The 20191-nt window shown below is 39.4% G+C and overlaps 1 protein-coding gene across 1 annotated transcript in view; it reads left to right on the top strand.

Annotated features, from left to right (window-relative positions):
* Positions 1–5680: 5680 nt before the first annotated feature.
* Positions 5681–20191, top strand: part of dnah10 (dynein axonemal heavy chain 10) — a 112071-nt gene continuing 97560 nt past the window's right edge. Inside the window, exons 1-5 of the mRNA XM_051921587.1 lie at positions 5681–5784; positions 13970–14085; positions 16566–16788; positions 16942–17099; positions 17253–17483. Coding sequence (XP_051777547.1) covers positions 5760–5784; positions 13970–14085; positions 16566–16788; positions 16942–17099; positions 17253–17483 — 753 coding nt within the window. The 5' untranslated portion in view covers positions 5681–5759. The remainder of the gene's footprint in view (positions 5785–13969; positions 14086–16565; positions 16789–16941; positions 17100–17252; positions 17484–20191) is intronic.

Genomic DNA, 20191 nt, shown 5'->3' with positions numbered 1-20191 from the left:
GAGTTTGACATCCGTGGTATACAATGTGATACAAATTTGGCCTGAAAGAATGAAAGTGCTAACGAGCCATTATCTGCTAGGCTAACCTTCTAATTACAAAACTGGTTGGAATGAAAATCTAGACGCAGTGACCCTCTGAGACCATAACTGAGGACCGCGGTCGTGAGCCAGGTCTCCATTGGTGAAATATGGAAGCGATTGGACTGAACTTCTGGCCAAGGCAGGCCAAGGGAAAGCATTCACTGCAGAAGTGGATTTTGCAAAATAAGGCTGTTGGTGAGCAGGTCTGTGGGGGGTTTTAGTGATGACGCAGTGAGAAATGCTGAGTGCATAAAGTACAGCATGTAATCAGAGGAGGCTTCAAGTAAATATTTTACTGAGTTCAGGACTGTAGAGGTGATTGGGGAAAGAAAAAACCTACACAATCTCTCATGTTCATTGACATTTTGTGTACATAACTACTGATGGTTTGACTTGTCTAGATGTCTAGTGATGTAGGACATCAAGCTTTATGGCCCTCTAGACACAAAAACACACATTTTTTTAGACCATATTTTGTGTTGCAAATGAGACTCATACAATAAAAAGTAAACCAATAGGTATCTTCAGTAAAAATGATCAGAAGGACTTGAAATTGTCTATGATGCAACAACAGAGCCGAGGGGAACCGTCTCTTATGGCACATAAGGGGTCAAAGATACTCAAAACTTGTAAATAATATTGGTAATACAGGCCTGTGGATTGTTGTTTTATGATCTTTCAAATTTGCAGAGCATACATAAATATTTGATAAATTTCATTATGTACCCGTGGTCCTAGTCCTCTAATGCTCTGCAAGCAGGTCCTCCACCTTGCAGGAAAAACTTGGGGGTTGATTGGCACTCCAGCCACTGTTAAAAACCTCCCACTGTTCCATTCCAGGGTGGCACGGTGGTAGTAAGGGGACCTGAGGTTCACTTCCCAGGTCCTCCCTGCATGGAGTTTGCATGTTCTCCCAGTGTCTGCGTGGGTTATCTCCCACAGTCCAAAGACACGCAGGTTAGGCGCATTGGCGATCCTAAATTGTCCCTATAGTGTGTGTGTGTGCCCTGCCCGGGGTTGGTTCCTGCCTTGTGCCCTGTGTTGGCTGGGATTAACTCCAGCAGAAACCCGTGCCCCTATGTTAGGATATAGCGGGTTGGATTATGGATGGATGTTCCATTCCATTCGAACTACTGTGGTGCTGAGGTGTCACCCGTTGCACAACTGCACTCAGATCGTAATTTGGGACCCTGAGGTGGCTCATCATGTGGTGGGTGAGGCAAGGCGCTGTATCAGTGCACTCTCCAGCCCTCTAACAGCCAGTCCCACAAGGTTAAAGATGACAAATTTCACATGCAAGCATCATTTTAGACAAATTCAAGGTTAGTGATTACAAATGTGATGTGATTTGGGATCTATGGACCTCTATCTGAACGTGAAGAATGACACATTTCTATTACAGGTGAGAATATTTGGATTTTAAATATTTAAATTGAGCACAAATTTGAATATTTCACATATCTGATACAACTACTATTTTTTATTATGTACTCTTACTACCTCATGAAACAAAATCATTCCATTTCTTATGAACACCGCAATATAAGGTGGCTTACTTTTTTTTTTTTTTTTGCAAATTTTGAAATGTTAGCTTGGGTTGAGCATATCTTACAGGGACAAAAAAAAATGTTTGTAGAACACGGTATTATTAATTTCTAATTTCTTTCTGAATATCTTTATAAAATTCTAATGTTTTGTACAGTGGATTTAGTACAAAAAAGATAACTATAATCCATTCTGAGAAAACAGACTGCCAATCTGAGGAAGCTGCTTTGTTAAACAAGGTGTCGGAATTGGCTTCAGTTAAATAAAGTGCCTTCTTTTAATGAAAGGAAACCCGCATCCACCACACCAATATTCGGGTCATAAAATCGCATAAAAATCTGAAACACGTTGTACAAAAGAGTTGATTATACGTCTAGCGCTGTGTCCAATCACCACAGAAAATGCTCACCTGAGACCGCTAATACGCCTCGCTCTGTCGAATGCGCGTCTCTCGTCTCTAATCAAATGGGCGTCACCAAGTAGGAGATCATCGAAAACGTTCAGTACTGATTGACAGGACGGTTGTCGAATCAGCGATGAAGCAGGAGGGCGTTCATCCAATCAGTGTTGAGTCTCGTCTTGTCGCTGGTCTGTCGCTGATTAATCGAAGTAGTCGTTTAACGGAAAGCAGCGTGTGTGTTTGTTGTCGTTTTCCTGAACTCCCCTATTAGCAGCAACCAATACACTTGACGAACTGAGGCGCAACAGTAAACGTTTGACGTTTAAGCAAGTAAATCTTCTCTGCTGAAAGAAACGACTGACGTCTATTGGAAATTAAGCAACTTTGGGTTGATATATTGGCAAGTGTTTTTTTGACTCCGCTTTTTGAATTCTGACATAAGTGTTTTCAAATTGTAGAACAATAACGAGTCAACTTGTCTTGGTGTTTAAATGGTAAAGACGTGTTTTTAAACTACTGATACCAGTTATTATGGTTTGAGTCGGTGTTTACAAATTAGCAGTCTTGTTTTCAACACGTGTCTTCTATCAATGAAGACTTGGCTTCGGCGTCTCCTTGTGCGCATGCTCTGCGTGGCTGCCAGAGGCGGGGCTCACTGTAGCCGGAGTCCGCGACTCTGGCTGTTGACAACCGTTCCCATAGCGACCCAGCGGGTTACGGCGCACTGGGCAGCTGACAGATTAAGCGATTCCGAAGGCTGGTACCGAATTGGGGAAAGGAGTAAGTATGTCGCTGGACGACCTACGTCTTGAGTGGATACGGCAGCGGATCTGCGGTTCTCTCCACTCGGTTGACTCGCCTTGCTTCGAGGAGCTCCTGAGCCGAGACAACGGCGAACATGAGCAGAGGATCCTGCGCTTCCTAAACGAGACGTCCGAGGAGTCCAAGCTGTCGCTGCTGTACTTCGTTAAGAGTGTGCGGGAAGAGCTGATCGAGGTGGAAGTTGTAGTTGGTAAGCCTTTTTAGTATATGGACCACTTTGAGTTGTCAGGAGCTCCTGTCTAAAGTAGTCGTGACATCTGGAAAAAGTTTACCTGAAAGCCACAGCATGAAACGCTCCGCCTGCTGTTAACAGTTAATGTTATTTTAAAAATTATCTGGAGTCTGCTCTCAATCTCTTTTAGCTAAAATAAAGGTAGATTCTAAAAAGAGCCTGTAAGTGGATGAGAGGAAGTTCAATCAGTGCAGATTATGAATCCGAACATATGAAGAGCTAGGAGAAAAAGTCACCTGAGAGATTAAATAGGTTTGGACATGTGAATATTGCGTAATTCTGGTTATAGCTCCTTTTCAGAAAGCAAATCAAAAGAAAACCAACCAAAATATAAGGTAGCTCAAATATACAGATATTTGCATATACACAGTTAAATACAAATGAATAAACTTAGGAAGGAACGAGCACTGGAATAAACTGACAGAATACATAGCACAAACTGATTGATTTTAGCTTTAAAAAATGGGTGGAATAATTCAAGATGAGCTAAAAGGTGTGTTTTCCATGCACCTCAGCAGTGATTATGTTCCTACTTTTTTCCTTTCTACTGAAAGAGAGCAGGTGAACCACAGTGAAGAGTGGATGAAGAGAGATGCCAAAGAAAGTCTCAGAATTATAAGAAGGCTGGCATGAGACAAGCATGTCAATATGTAGTGTTAGATATATGGTCTTTGTAGGTTTAAGCCTTGGTGTCTTGGAAATGATCTGTTATCTTACAGGAAGCCAAGTTATAGCTCTGAAAGAATTTTTATTTTGTTATTGGCTAGTACATATTACAGAGAGAATACATGAAAGGAAAATTAAACTGTAATACTACTTTCAATCCTCTTAAGAGCCTGAAATACCACCACCGGAGGAAAGTGCCCCACCAGAGGAGAAAGATGACTTGTTGGATTCAGCCAGAACCAGTGAACTTCTTCCACCTCCTGAAGATCCTCCTCCAGAAGTTCCACCACCAGGTACTATAACATGAAAAAATGCTAATCACTGTTGCCTGTGTCCAGATTATGAGACGATATGAGATTACATCAGATGAGAAAGATGGCAGTTTCAAGGGTAAGATAGTCATAGGTGCTCTGCCAGCATTATAGATAGATAGACACTTTATTAATCCCAGGGGGAAATTCACATACTCCAGCAGCAAAAAATATTAAATTAAAGAGTAATAAAAAATGCAGGTAAAAAACAGACAATAACTTGAATAATGTTCAACGTTTACCCCCTCTGGTGGAATTGAAGAGTCGCATAGTTTGGGGGAGGAATGATCTTCTCAGTCTGTCAGTGGAGCAGGACAGTGACAGCAGTCTGTCGCTGAAACTGCTCCTCTGTCTGGAGATGACATTGTTTAATGGATGTAGTGGATTCTCCATAATTGATAGGAGCCTGCTGAGTGCCCGTTGCTCTGCTACGGATGTCAAACCGTCCAGCTCTATGCCAACAATAGAGCCTGCCTTCCTCGCCAGTTTGTCCAGGCGTGAGGCATCCTTCTTCTTAATGCTGCCTCCCCAGCACACCACTGTGTAGAAGAGGGCACTCGCCACAACCATCTGATAGAACATCTGCAGCATCTTACTGCAGATGTTGAAGGATGCCAGTCTTCTAAGGAAGTACAGGCGGCTCTGTCCTTTCTTGCACAGAGAATCAGTATTGGCAGTCCAGTCCAATTTATCGTCCAGCTGCACTCCCAGGTATTTATTCCCAGTACCCACACTACCTGAAGTTAAGGTACTTGGATGGGAGACCATCTAGGGAAAGCTTTGGTTGCTTCTGGAGGAGGTGTTGATGAGGCTATCGGGGGCTGGTTTCCCTGTGGGCAGTGTGTGTATCCCAGTGATGGGGACTATGAGCTGTAAAAATTGGCACCATACTTTGGATGAGAAGTAAAACCGAGGTCCTGGCTTTCTGTGGTCATTAAAGATCCACAAAGAGTAGGATGTTCATCAATGTCCTGGCTAAATTGCCCACCATGGCCTGATCATCCCCTTTCTCTAACTGGTTAGCTCTGTCTCTCTCTGTCACCTGTTCACGATCTGATAGAGTACTATTAAGGATGGCTGTCGTTGCATCATCCCAGTGGGTGCTACACATTGATGGTGGTTGAAGTGGCTCCCCACTTTCTATGTAAAGTGCTTTGAGTAGGCTAGAAAAGTTATATATAAATGTAATTGATAAAAAGAATTATTATTCATGGTGCTGGACAGTAGCAATGTGCTGAATGTCGATGAGCATTTGACTGTACTCTGAACATGGGACAGTAAGTACCCTATAAACTTATAAAAGTTTTTAATTTTCCTGCATTCACCTTTAGTTAAGAAGAAAAAAGGCAAACGCTCCAAATCTGGATCACCCGTACCTAAATCCAAATCCAAATCCAAATCTGTGACCCCAACCCCTGCTGATCCAACGCCCCCGCCAGCAGAACCTCCTGCAACGAGTTTGCAGGTGGATGAGGTTCCAGTGGAAGAAACCGAGGAAGAACAAGTAAAGCTACCTCTCACGGTACAAAGTGACTTCTTGATATCTTTTTACATATTAAGTTTGGATAAATGTTTATGTTTGAAGTTTACTTTTTTTTTTACTTTAAACCCCCAATAGAAAATTGAAATCCACAAGGTGTACCGTACAGAACTGCATATTGCAGAGAACAATATTCCAGAGAAATTTAGAGAACTGCCTGCCATGTATTTTCTGAGAAATAAAAAAGGTAAGCATAAAAATGTAATCCATGTATCAAGTACAGTTTTTACTTTTTCATTTTATCAGATCTCACTTTGTTCTAACGCCATTGAATAAGCTGTTCAACATTCATTTTGTGTGTCCCAAGGACAGGTAGGACAGTGTATGTAAAGGGTGGGTTATGGCTAGAAAGCATTGTTTAAATTGTATTGACATAGATAAAAAGTCAAGTGCAGGACAAGAAGAGGAGCATCATAGTATTGTTTGTTGCTGGGTGATGAAGCATTTTTTCTTTACTACAAAGTCTGCAGAGAAGTCTGTACATTTAGTGGTTTGGTGCTGGGCTATTCTGACAGCTGCTTGGATGGATTCTGCAAACACCTGGAACCTCCAGGGTGTGTGTGTGTTTTGATGTATTTTGTGCCATATTGATATCTGATAAACTGCAGTGACATCAGTATCTGAAATTTGGTTTAAAAAAAAAAAAAGTTAGGATTGAACTGTCTAGGGCTGTGTTTGTCCTTCTGCTGTTTGCAGTTCCGCTGCTTGTCAGCAGGGGTCTCCACAGTGCTTAATTTGTACTTGGTGAAAAGTACTGACATGGCAAGTCACGTGACTATTTAGAGACTTTCAAAAGCAGTTTGAAGTAAGCAATACAAGACAATTCAGAGATGTACTGTGATGTGTTTTTACTTTATGTACGGTGCATCCAGAAAGTATTCACAGCACATCACTTATTCCACATTTTGTTATGTTACAGCCTTATTCCAAAATGGATTAAATTCATTTTTTTCCTCAGAATTCTACACACAACACCCCATAATGACAACGTGAAAAAAGTTTACTTGAGGTTTTTGCAAACTTATTAAAAATAAAAAAAACTGAGAAACCCCATGTACATAAGTATTCACAGCCTTTGCTCAATACTTTGTCGATGCACCTTTGGCAGCAATTCCAGCCTCAAGTCTTTTTGAATATGATGCCACAAGCTTGGCACACCTATCCTTGGCCAGTTTCGCCCATTCCTCTTTGCAGCACCTCTCAAGCTCCATCAGGTTGGATGGGAAGCGTCGGTGCACAGCCATTTTAAGATCTCTCCAGAGATGTTCAATCAGATTCAAGTCTGGGCTCTGGCTGGGCCACTCAAGGACATTCACAGAGTTGTCCTGAAGCCACTCCTTTGATATCTTGGCTGTGTGCTTAGGGTCATTGTCCTGCTGAAAGATGAACTGTCGCCCCAGTCTGAGGTCAAGAGCGCTCTGGAGCAGGTTTTCATCCATGAGGTCTCTGTACATTGCTGCAGTCATCTTTCCCTTTATCCTGACTAGTCTCCCTGTCCCTGCCGCTGAAAAACATCCCCACAGCATGATGCTGCCACCACCATGCTTCACTGTAGGGATGGCATTGGCGTGCTGATGAGCGGTGCCTGGTTTCCTCCAAACATGATGCCTGGCATTCACACCAAAGAGTTCAATCTTTGTCTCATCAGACCAGAGAATTTTCTTTCTCATGGTCTGAGAGTCCTTCAGGTGCCTTTTGGCAAACTCCACGCAGGCTGCCATGTGCCTTTTACTAAGGAGTGGCTTCTGTCTGGCCACTCTACCATACAGGCCTGATTGGTGGATTGCTGCAGAGATGGTTGTCCTTCTGGAAGGTTCTCATCTCTCCACAGAGGACCTCTGGAGCTCTGACAGAGTGATCATTGAGTTCTTGGTCACCTCCCTGACTAAGGCCCTTCTCCCCCAATCGCTCAGTTTAGATGGCCGGCCAGCTCTAGGAAGAGTCCTGGTGGTTTTGAACTTCTTCCACTTACGGATGATGGAGGCCACTATGCTCATTGGGACCTTCAAAGCAGGAGATATTTTTCTGTAACCTTTCCCAGATTTGTGTCTCAAGACAATCCTGTCTCGGAGGTCTACAGACAATTCCTTTGACTTCATGCTTGGTTTGTGCTCTGACATGAACTGTCAACTGTGGGACCTTATATAGACAGGTGTGTGCCTTTCCAAATCATGTCCAGTCAACTGAATTTACCACAGGTGGACTCCAATGAAGCTGCAGAAACATCTCAAGGATGATCAGGTGAAACAGGATGCACCTGAGCTCAATTTTGAGCTTCATGGCAAAGCTGTGAATACTTATGTACATGTGCTGTCTCAGTTTTTTTATTTTTAATAAATTTGAAAAAACCAAGTAAACTTTTTTCACGTTGTCATTATGGGGTGTTGTGTGTAGAATTCTGAGGAAAAAAATGAATTTAATCCATTTTGGAATAAGCCTGTAACATAACAAAATATGGAAAAAGTGATGTGCTGTGAATACTTTCCGGATGCACTGTGTGTGTGTATAATATATATAACTTTGCATTTGATATCTTAATGTATTCTAGGGTATTTTTTTTATGTATGGAAAAGATAAAAAAAAAAAAAAAACAGACCTGTGTAATCCATTTAGAGTTCTAGAGCCTAAGGTGGCCGCACTTGGTGTGATACAGGAATCAGCCCTAATTAGGGTGCCAATTCATTGTAGTGCCTACTGGCATGCCTGTACTCCCAAAGAGCCATGCCTTGCACATCTTTTGGATAATGGTGTAGGAAAGTTAAAGCTTAGCATCTGACAGTGCAAACAAACCCCCATTACAATCATGAGGAGACCCTGACTGGGCACACGATTTTGGACCCTGTGCACAACTTATCGAGCAGCAGCTCTCACTACTGTTATGCAAATTTGTGACAATGAGGCAGTTGTTCTACTAAGCAGAAAAACCTGAAGGTTTTAAAATTTGCAGATCTCTGACTAGTCATTGACAGATTCATGTAATTGAAATCTCAATATACATGTAACTTTCTTTCTCTTCCCAAATAACTCCCACAGTTTTTTATAATCACACAGATAGATAGAAACAGATAAATAAAAATGTGTTCTCTACATTAGCGTTAGAGTATTACTCTGACTGCTTGCAGTTATTTATTTCAAAATTTGGTGGCTACTGCTTGATTGCCTGTCAAGTGACTTTGCCGTATGCACACTTTTAGAAATGGAAAAAATGCATCACATGTGTAAAGTTTATTTTCTTGACCCTGATCACAAGTTGGTAACTCCTTTTCTAATGCTTTGACTATAAAACTGCAGCACTGTGTGTATAAAGTGTCAGTTGTGTAATGTGAGTGGTTTCAATTTCCACTGCCAGGCTCTCCGTTCCAAATGATGAGTAAACACCATTTTCCGCAGTTCCACATGTCATCCTGCTTTACAGTTTCAACTTGTAAAATGGCTCCAAATTCACAATACTTCAGGAGACATTGAACATGTGAAGATAAGGCTCAGTGTGTGGTACTCCTAATGTTTCTTGCTTAACGTGTGTTTTATTCTTTTTTGCTTTTATGCAGCATTTTTATGCAGATGACTTCATTCAGATGTGCCGGGCTGTTGCATCCACACATGCCTATGGTTGTAGTCTGACTATAATTTATATTTTGGCCTCTCAGATTGCATAGCATAAGCAGTCCTTAAAATGCTTTGAATATCACTTAGAAATTTTGCTATTGATCTTGGCAGAGCTTTGTGCAATTTCTAATTTGATTTTGATTTGTAAAAGTTTGTTTACAGGAGTGACCATCTGGCTGTCTTTCTAATATGGCGTTTGTCTTGATGATTTGCAATATGTATGTGTAGCTAGCTTTTTTCATATAATCAACTGACTTCAGATGTTTACAAGAACCACTCCCTAGTATATACAGTACTGCCAACATGACTGTAATATCATTACAACTAAATGTCACCCCTTTTGAATGTAAACAGTGGCTGACTTGAATAATCATTCCTTCATTACACCTACATACCACCACTACTTCCATTTCTGTTGCTACCATGGCTCTAATTCAGAGTTGTGGTCCTCCTGCCATGCTTGTTCTTGTTCTCCTTTAGCATGCCTACTATCTGTCCGTTTTCCCTCAGACAGGTTTCTTATTTCTTGCTTCCAAGGTGTGAAAAGAGCTTCAAACAGCCACTCACTCAAGTCCTAGTCTGATACTCAAGTACCTCCATGAAGAGCCACCAGTGCACAAAGCACCTCTGGATATAGAGATATATATTTTTCTTTTCAGCAGACAGTGCTATTGTTATATTACTAACTTAACTTTCAGTGTAAGTTGTAGGCTTCTTGTGGTCTAGGTTAGATTTCATGTTCTGATACGTTTTTGTACTTTATTTCCAAATACTTTAAATGTTTGACTTTTGTAAATCCCCACGGGTAAAGATAAGTGCCTGTCTATCATTTTGTGTCTGAAATATTAGATTACTTTGTTTAAATCCTCATAGGCTCAACATTGAACAACTTTCTTTTCAATTAACATTGTTTCAGTGTGCAGTGTATGTCATTCCACTTGTCACAAGTGTCTGCTTTAAACCCAGGGGCCTTACGGTTGTAAAATGTTAGAAAACAAACTAGAATGGTGTTCTCCGTAAAGACTCCAATGTGTGTTCCAGCAGCTCCTGGTTCCTGCCTTTCTTCATACCAGTCTGTTATGAGTTAATGATAGCACATTGTTCTGCTCTTGTAATTTTAACACTGAGTAGGGGGCATTTACTTTTCAGTTATTCTTGTTCTGCCATGGAGTCTTGGAGCAATAAACTTTCATTCCATAATAGGAAATTAAAATATATTAATTGAAATGGCTTACAGAGCGAGGGGTGTGTGTTGTGCGTTATTTGTTTCTTTTCTTTTTTTATGCATATGCCCCTAATTCTTACCAGGTATCTTCTACGATGGTAAAGCATCAAACAATTAAATGTGTGGACAAACTGGCAATTTCCACACAGGGTTATAAACTCAGCATTATATACAGTCTGTCACGTGATATGGTGCAGTGTGGACATTGTTAGTGGTAGACACATAATTATTCATGATGAGTCGTGGTTGTCATGCTGCTACATATTCATATATGTTGGTTATAGAAAAACAAAGAAAGCTACACCTAAGTAACATGGGAGAAAACCAAGAAGAAGTAACAGCTTTAATGTCTGAATCACTATTTTTCTCTGGAATTCATGAATTTTAATGTGTTGCTGTGTCAGAAATGAGACTGCAACCACACTTTACAGAATTTGGCTTGGTGTAAATTCCTTCTTTTCACTGGGAGATTTTCTAAATATTCCATAAATGTGTGACCCCTAGTCCTTGTCACATAGGATTCAGAATTTGTTAGATTTTTGTGCTAAATTTTACAGCACACATGAAAACAGTTTTACATTAATGTGTAAACAAAATGGGTACTGGGTGTGTATGTTACAGTAAAGGAAATAGTCAAAAATGACATGCAGTTACACTCAGGATTTTTGAATGTCGTGTTTCATTGTGTAGATCAGGGGTGGGCAGCGTGGGTCCTGAAGAGCCGCAGTAGCTGCAGGTTTTCATTCCAACCCAATTGCTTAATTAGAAAGCAAACCTTGCTAATCTGAGACCTTATTTAATTTTATGGCCTGTTGCTCTGCAGTGTTAGGTCTTGTATTTGAGGATATCATCCAAATGATTTGAAGCCTAAAAAGAATAATTTTCAGTTTGTCACATTTTCTATTAAGTGTTTTATTAAATCAAACAGTGCATGATGAACACACACAGATATAAATGGAAACGAGCTAGATGGAGAACTGCTGGCTGCTTTGTCATTTACATCTTATTGCTAATAAGCAGTCAATAATACACTGAATGCAGCTGTTTAAGCAATTAAGGTTGGGGAACCTTAACAAGCGAGACCACTAAAGCATCCTTGGGGATTAATAAAGTATCTATCTATCTATCTATCTATCTATCTATCTATCTATCTATCTATCTATCTATCTAAAATGTCACTTGAGCAGTAAGTGCTTCTTCATCAGCAATAACTGACTTCTCATTAAGAAACTGGGTTGGAACAAAAACCTGCAGCTACTGCGGCCCTCCAGGACTGACATTGCCCACCCCTGGTGTAGACAGATACACTATAGTGCAGCCTGAGGGCACTTTGTCCGCACACGGTGCTATCGACTGGTCACTGTCTTCTCTCATATTAGTCACAAATCTTTACAAACCTGTCATTTTTGGGTGCAGTTTATGGCAGTCTCATCAAGCACTGGGAAGACCAGCTAACTGCCATATTGAAGACACAGTCAAGCTTCATGTTGTTATTTGTTTTTATAGTTTTTGGAGAATTTGTTTTCCTTGTCCCCAGATTAAATGAGGGCCAGTCTTGGAAAGTGCTGCCCTGTACTGCTTCCACAAAGTTATTAGAGATGTTGATCAGTGACACATAGTAACCTGGTTATTTCTGTCAGGTTTTCTCAAGAGCCATTTGCAGTTATAAATATCTAGAATTCAACAAACATTGACAACGTTGGTGTGTTGTTTATTGTAGCATTATTGTCCGTGATCCGAGGAGGATATGTAGGTTAAGATTTCCTTGTACTCCACATGCCAATAAACATGAGCTTACAAAAATCACAAAAAAAAATGCTGTTTTCTGACTCAAGTAGACAATAAAAATCCGATATAACCAAATCAAATCCTCTATTATATCACTGTTTTAATACTATACGCACTATAACACCATCCATCCATTATCCAACCCGCTATATCCTAACTACAGGGTCACCGGGGGTCTGCTGGAGCCAATCCCAGCCAACACAGGGCGCAAGGCAGGAAACAAACCCCTGAGAAGGGTGCCAGCCCACCGCTGTATAAAACTATTATTAAGCTTATAAGATGGTATATAAAATGCATGATTGGTGACTGGAAGGCCACAGTATATGATAATTAATAACAGTGTCTCCTAAGACTGCTCATCCACACCCGATCTTCCTCCAGCTTTCTACTTCTGCCTTCTGCTCTGCACCCTTTTGATCACTAGCTGTGATCTTATTGTCTTCTGAGATGTGATTAAGGATTTTGCGTTTTTTTACCATAACAATTACTTCATTAATGTGTCCAGAGCTAAGAAACTAATTGTTGACTTAAACGATGGGAGGGACAGCAATCAGTAGGGTGACTGTCAAGCAAGTGGACATCAGCTTTACATTTCTGATCACTGTAATAATTGGACTGCTATACAACAAAGCAATCTGCGGGATATACTGTAAATTCAAGGATACTATGGAAAACTTTAGTAAAAATTAATTCCTTAAGATGTTGGACAAATGCTTCATACTGGGTAAATTGTAGTTGTACAGGACAGTTGTTCATGTAGCACAGGGTAAGAAAGGCAGGCAAAACTATTATTATTGTAGCTTTTAAACTGAGAAGCTTTTTACAATTTACTGTCTTCAAGAGAGAGGCTACATTATCAAGGAATGCAATCATTCTGGATGTTTGTTTTTAATTTTTGACTTCATGAGAGTATTTTTAGCAGGTATAGAATTTGACATTTTATTACAGTCTTGAACACTTTCACTTGATATTCCTCAAATGGCTGCACATAGTGTGTCTTGTATACCATTGTTGTTCTGGATCTGTAGAAAGGTGTAACTGTGTCTATCACACACAGTTATTTACTGTATATGTAAGTAAAATACAATGGTGCATTGTATTATACAAAAGTTCATATGATAAACTTAAAACACTGTAAATTTTGACTGATTATGCCCATCATACACTTCTTAAAAAATAAATGCAATACAAGTTCTCTTCCAAAGCCTGCTTTAGACTGTGATCATGTGTTTTCAGAGGCTCTTTTTATAGATGCTGTTAATTAATAAAGTAAGTTACTCATATTTCTCACATGGACAGTTTGACATCTGTGGCAGAGCGATGGGCGCTGAGCAGGCTCCTGTCAATAATGGAGAATCCACTGAACAGGATCATCTCCAGACAGAGGAGCAGCTTCAGCGACAGACTGCTGTCCATGTCCTGCTCCACTGACAGACTGAGGAGATCGTTACTCCCCTTTGGGGGGGGGGGGAGGGGGGTAAACGGTAACATTATACAATGTTATTGTCTGTTGTACCTGCCTTGCACTTTTTAACTTGCACTGCATTTTAATCACTCTTTAATTAATATTGTTTTTATCAGTATGTTGTCTATGTTTATTTTATGTAGTTTATTATTTTCAATTTCCTAAATGTTTTCCGATTCTAAACCTCTTCCTTGTTTTCATTATGCACTCGCTCAAGCATTTAGTTATCAAAACTTGTGAATTTTAAATGTATATTGTTGCTAATTCAGAGATTTGTGTATTTCCTAGACATGCTCAATGAGCCTAATGACATGAAAGAAGCTAATGAGCTCATGCCAATGTTCCTGGAAACGGGCAGTGTGGATGGAGATCTTCTGTTGATGCTCAGAAATGTGTTTTCATTCGTAAGTGGGTCTAAAAGCTATTTTGAGTTGTATTTTTCAAACTTTTATAATTATTGAAATAACTGGTAGACTACTACTTTCTATTTAAAATGCTTTACATTGTAAAACATTTTATTGTTATTTTAGTAGATCATCCAGTAAATTATTTTTCTCATCCCAACAATTATAATCTTTTAACTTCCTTTACTGTTTTCCCCTTGTTTGTGTAGTTTTATCTTTGGATATACTAGTTTCTCCTTTGCATTTCATAAACAAAATTTTGTTAAATGAAATGGGAACTTTTAAATGGCCTGGTATGAGTGAGGTATGAATAAGAATATGCGATAAAATAAATCTCTCTAATATAAAAGAAAATCCTGAGACGAGACTATTGCCAAGATATTTTTTCAAGTCCCACCCTCCTCTCAACCATTTCCAGTTAACAGCCCACGCACACAGCCCTCTCCCCTCTCATTCATGTGAATACTTTTGTCAGACTCAGTACCTGCGCTCGCAGCTCTTATAAATTTTTATGTTTTCCTCACTTAGTTCCCAATAAAAGAAGACTTACAGTAATCCCTCGCTATATCGTGCTTCGACTTTCGTGGCTTCACTCTATCGCGGATTTTATATGTAAGCATATTTAAATATATATCGCGGATTTTTCGCTGCTTCGCGGGTTTCTGCGGACAATGGGTCTTTTAATTTCTGGTACATGCTTCCTCAGTTGGTTTTCCCAGTTGATTTCATACAAGGGATGCTATTGGCAGATGGCTGAGAAGCTACCCAACCAGAGCGCGTATTACGTATTAAAAAAAACTCCTAAAATATATTGTGAGCAGGGGGGCTGTTCGCACCCCTAGAGGATACGGCCGCTCCTCTAAAAATGCTGAAAGATTATCTTCACATTGCTCCCTTCCGGCTTTGTCAAGCGACATGCTTCCCGCACAGTGCTTTGCATAATTCAAAGCTTGAACGGCACATATTGATTTTTGATTGTTTGTTTTTCTCTGTCTCCCTCTCTCTCTCCGACATTCTCTGCTCCTGACGGAGGGGGTGTGAGCAGAGGGACTGTTCACACACTGGCCTAGAGGATACGGACGCTCCTCTAAAAAATGCTGAAAGACTACCTTTACATTGCTCTCTTCCTTGCAGTTGCTTTGTCCGGCGATGCTAAGCATACTTAAAAGCCAAACAGCCCTATTGATTTTTGATTGTTTGCTTTTCTCTATCTCTCTGACATTCTCTGCTCCTGACACGCACTCCTTTGAAGAGGAAGATATGTTTGCATTCTTTTAATTGTGAGACGGAACTGTCATCTCTGTCTTGTCATGGAGCACAGTTTAAACTTTTGAAAAAGAGACAAATGTTTGTTTGCAGTGTTTGAATATCGTTCCTGTCTCTCTACAACCTCCTGTGTTTCTGCACAAATCTGTGACCCAAGCATGACAATATAAAAATAACCATATAAACATATGGTTTCTACTTCGCAGATTTTCAACTTTCGCGGGGGGTTCTGGAACGCAACCCCTGCGATCGAGGAGGGATTACTGTATTATGTCCAAATCTTATTGAAGAATTTCATCCCAAAGGTTTATCAACATAAGAAATGAGTACACGGGCACTCCTAGCACTGAGAAACAATGAAGTCAAATGAATTAACGCAAAAATTGTTGATTGGTTACACGGCAAATTGGTTAAATGTGTATCAATAGACTATGCTGTCCAACAATTCTGATATGTAAAATTTTAACAGGCGACAAGAAAGGTAATGTAGTACATCTTCAGGGGATAACATTAGACACCAAAGGAGATCTTGATAAGCCATTTGTATAAAACATTAACAGTTTCCCGTTAGAATAGCTTTTGCTATGACGATTGACAAATCACAGGGCAAACAATCGAAAAAGTCATTTTATTTATTAGAGAGAAAGAAACGATATTCACTCACAGGCAGTTAAACGTTGTGTTGTCATGATATAAGCATCGAAATCCAATGCGATATTGACGAAAAGTTCATTTAAAAAAATTGTTTTTACTGAAGTTTTACAGTAAAAGTGTAAGTTTAAAAAGTATTTGCATGTTAATTTCAAAGCCAAACAGAACGAAACGTATAATGCAATGAACACCACTAACGCAACAGGAAACATAATTTTCTTTCAATTTATTACGTTTTACTATTTTTACTATGGTTAATTACTCGCTGTAATGTAAAATAGTTGTTACGTATGCATAATAGAACTAATTCCCATGAAAATAACAATCTGTTTAAATTGTACATCCACTTCCCCATACGTGAGTGGCATATTTCTGTGAAGTGGCCAGCGCTAGGGGTTGGCGAGCAGGGTCCGGAGCCCCCTAGTTGTTTAAAAACATAGTATATTCATTTGCCTTTGTTTGTTTTTAGGACCATTAGAACTGCATTTTAGAGAGGTTTGTTTGATTAATGCTTTGAAATCGTGATATTTGAATGACACTATTACTATTTTGACTTTTTTCAGGTGTTTATACCAATTCTTTCTGTCAGTCAACAAAAAAGTGAAGTGCTAAAAGCTGACAATCTTTTGAGTGAGCATCCTGGTATAAGTGAAGTCGGGTTTGAAACGGAAGAGAACTTAAAGAAGACACAGGAGGCACATAGTAGTCATCTGATACGGGATGAGCTGTTAGTAAGCTCATACAAGTTTTATAGCCATATTGAACACACAGCTCATCAACTTGAAGGTACGACTCTGAATGTGGAACATGAACTCTCGTTTGTTGCTATAAAAATTGTATTTGCAAAACCTGTGTTTTTGTAAACTTTATGCAATAGAATATATTATCCGTTTAAAAATAATTTGAAAGCTGGCAATCAAATACACTGTTTTTCTATAGGTGAGATAAAATTACACATTCCTGATATTAATTTGGATGCAGACATAAGTCAATTAGTGTCAAACCAAGCTTTGACTGAGACATTGGAGCAGAGTATTATGAATTGGCAAACGCAGATAACTTCTGTCATTGAGGAGGAGCAGAAAAAGAAGCCACAGGTAAAGATTGCTCTTTAATATTGTTGTCCCAAAATTAAAAACAAAAAGTTGTACTATATTGGAAAAACACAGTTTCCAGTATTAAATTATTGTTAAATTCCAGGAGTCCAGAATGAAGTAGAACTTCAGCTAGCTATTTGTTTTCCCCTGTAGGGCCAGGGTCCCTTGGCAGAGATTGAATACTGGCGAGAACGAGCAGCGACCCTCAGTGCTATTAATGAACAGTTGAAGCTACCGGTGGTAAAGAAAATATTGGAAGTTATGGTACATGCAGATCCAGTGACAGTCCAGAATTTTGACCTTACTGTAAATGAGCTCAGCAAGTTCCATGTGGAAGCTGTGGATAATGTCAAATTTCTTGGAACACTAGAACGCCATTTTAAGGTCAGTATTTATGTTTCGTTGCTGGTTCTTTGCTTGCAAAGTCAGTGGATTAAATGTACACGTTTTCTTTATATTTCTGCTTTCTTTTGCTATTTGATATGTCAGGGAATTTTAAATGTTATACTGTGAAACAAGTATTTGGTTTTCAAAAGATCCATTAGTGATTCAGTTTCTAAATGTTTGTTTTTTTAGTAACATATATCAAAACAACAGTAAGTTAGCCTTTTTTAATACAGTCATACTTTACAAGAATTAAGCGTTACAAATTGTAATTAAAGGCAAAGATGACAATAGCATATAACTAGAAAAGAATTATGAGAATTATTTGTGAAAGATGCTCAAAAGTTGTACTTGGCACAAAAGTGCATTAAGGTTGAGGAACTGTTAAAGATGCAAATCCCAGTACGTCAGTGGCAGCCATAAGTGATCACTGTGGATTCTACACGATTAGCTGTCCTGTTCTGGACTTTATTTTTTCATTTCTGTCTATTGATGTCACAAATTAAATTGAACGCTCTTTGTAAACCACCTGAAATATCTGTGAATTCACAATTGTGAATGTGTAAGCATGTCATACTTCAGCGATGACACCACCCCAGGAGATGTGGACAGCCACCCGAGCTTGACAGGTTTTTCTCTAGCTTAGCTGGCTGTGGTGCTTTGGGTTTGTCCCACTACTTGGTGAAGATGCTGTACTATGTGGTTAGAAGAGTCTGAGGTGGTAAAGATGTTCATAAGACAGTTGCAAGTTAAGATGTTTTAAAACTAATTCGGACAGGTATCCAAACAGTGGGGTGGGGCACCAGGTAAAGAAACCCATTTGAATTGATATTAAGTAAGATAAATGAAAGAAGTGTTGGAATCAAAAATAGCAAATATGTGTTTGATGCTACCTACAATATGTGCCTTCCAGTGCTTCGGCCTTTTAATTGATGTCAACTTCTTATTACCTCTGAGTTGTAAAAGTTGGTGCTGGAAGTCTAGGAGTTGAATGCAAACTGAATGTGGTGACGGTGGTAGAGAAGGAGAGTGGGTGGCCATTCCCTTTTCCCTACACACATAAAATCAGTCACTGTAATGCCCCGACTATATGTTAGGCAAGATTATGTATGATGAATGGTAAATATGTAAAGCAGACGTAATCTAAACCTTATTTATGCCAAATAAATACCCTATACATACATAAATCTTAGAATATTTTAATAGTTGTATATGAGCATCCAACACATTTACAGTATGTTATTAAAAAAGTGAGAACACATAATTATGCATTCTTCTTCCATACTTCGTCATGAAGCTGTTGTCGTCTCCCTTTCCTAACTGTTAGCATGGTTACTCCATTTTCAGTTTTGGGCAAAATTTGCAAAACTCTTCAACTGAAAAACAAAAATCTGATGATAAAATAAACAACAACAGAGAGTCAGAGGAAATGTCCTTTTCATAGTAGACATCTTAGTCTGGAGTCTAATGCTGTGGTCAGTAAAAAAGAATGACAACAAGTTGAAAGTGCTTTGGCATTCAGCTTGAATAATAAAAGGCAACTTGTGTGAACAAATACAGAAGTGAGAAGGAAGTGACAATGACTTGTAATCAATAGTAAGAGCAGATATCTATCGACTTATTTGTGTTCTTAATGCTTGAATGCTTGACACAAAACAAGCCACCACATGACCAGCTCCCCTGTGCCCATCACACAATATCTGAAATTAAAGAGAGGCGATGGTCTTGGTAAGGTTGATCTCTCAGGTCACCAAAACATTTTGACTGTGCTCTTAGAACAGAAAAACAACAGTTTTCAAAATGTGTGCTGTGGCAGAATGACAGCAGCAACAAGCCATGGAATTAAATAACGGGTTTAATGAACAGCAAGAATTGGCTTCTCATTAAGAGAGTGATTGGAGTGAAACTGGTTGGAGTTTGAAGCCCCAGTTTAGCTGGTCACCTGTTAGCTCGTTTCACATCTCATTTCTGCTTAGCTGTCATTTAATGAAGAAAGGAATCAATTCAGAGGGCTGAACTCTTCTAACAGGGTTATTTAAAGTGATGGGGAAAAAGTTAATTAGCAGTGAAAACTGGTCACTGATTAGGAAAAAGGTTAGAATGAAAACCTGTAGCCACTGCGGCCCTCCAGGCCTGGAGTTCGCCACCCCTGCAATAGGGAGTGCCTTTGACCTGGTAAATCATTTATCTCACTTGAAAATAATAAGTTCATACACCCGTGTTTTATTCATGTATGCATCAAGTCCAATGGGTGTAAGCCCTGTGGCATGTTAGAACAGTGTAGTTAAGGGATATCAGCAAGTCTAATCCATTATCAAAAGAAGGATTGGCTGTTAAGCAGTGGGTCAGTTTGGCCGATAAACTGAAGCCCCAACTCCTACCTCTCATTTGCCCAGCTGCAGTTAAATGCAACTGAAGTGTCTTTCATGTCACAACGTGCTTCAGTTCACAGAGGATTCTGCAAAATGTTCCTTAGGGTACACGTGCATCATCACCTTTAGGGCTCCTCTTTAAGTGCAGTTCAGTGCATACGTTTTTTTATTTCCACCTTTAGAACCCAGTTTAATTGATTTTCCCACAATAATTTGTCAGCCCTGATTCAGTAATTTAGTTAAGCTTTTTGATGTAAAATACACATTCATCACTAAACATAAGCAACATTTTGTTAATTACAGTATATCAAAATTTAGTGTCACCAATGTTTTAGA

The sequence above is a fragment of the Erpetoichthys calabaricus genome, chromosome 18 (genome assembly GCF_900747795.2).
Source record: "Erpetoichthys calabaricus chromosome 18, fErpCal1.3, whole genome shotgun sequence".
Taxonomy (NCBI): Eukaryota; Metazoa; Chordata; class Cladistia; order Polypteriformes; family Polypteridae; genus Erpetoichthys; species Erpetoichthys calabaricus.
Note: the sequence above shows the minus strand (reverse complement) of the source record. Positions and strands in the feature narration are given on the sequence as shown.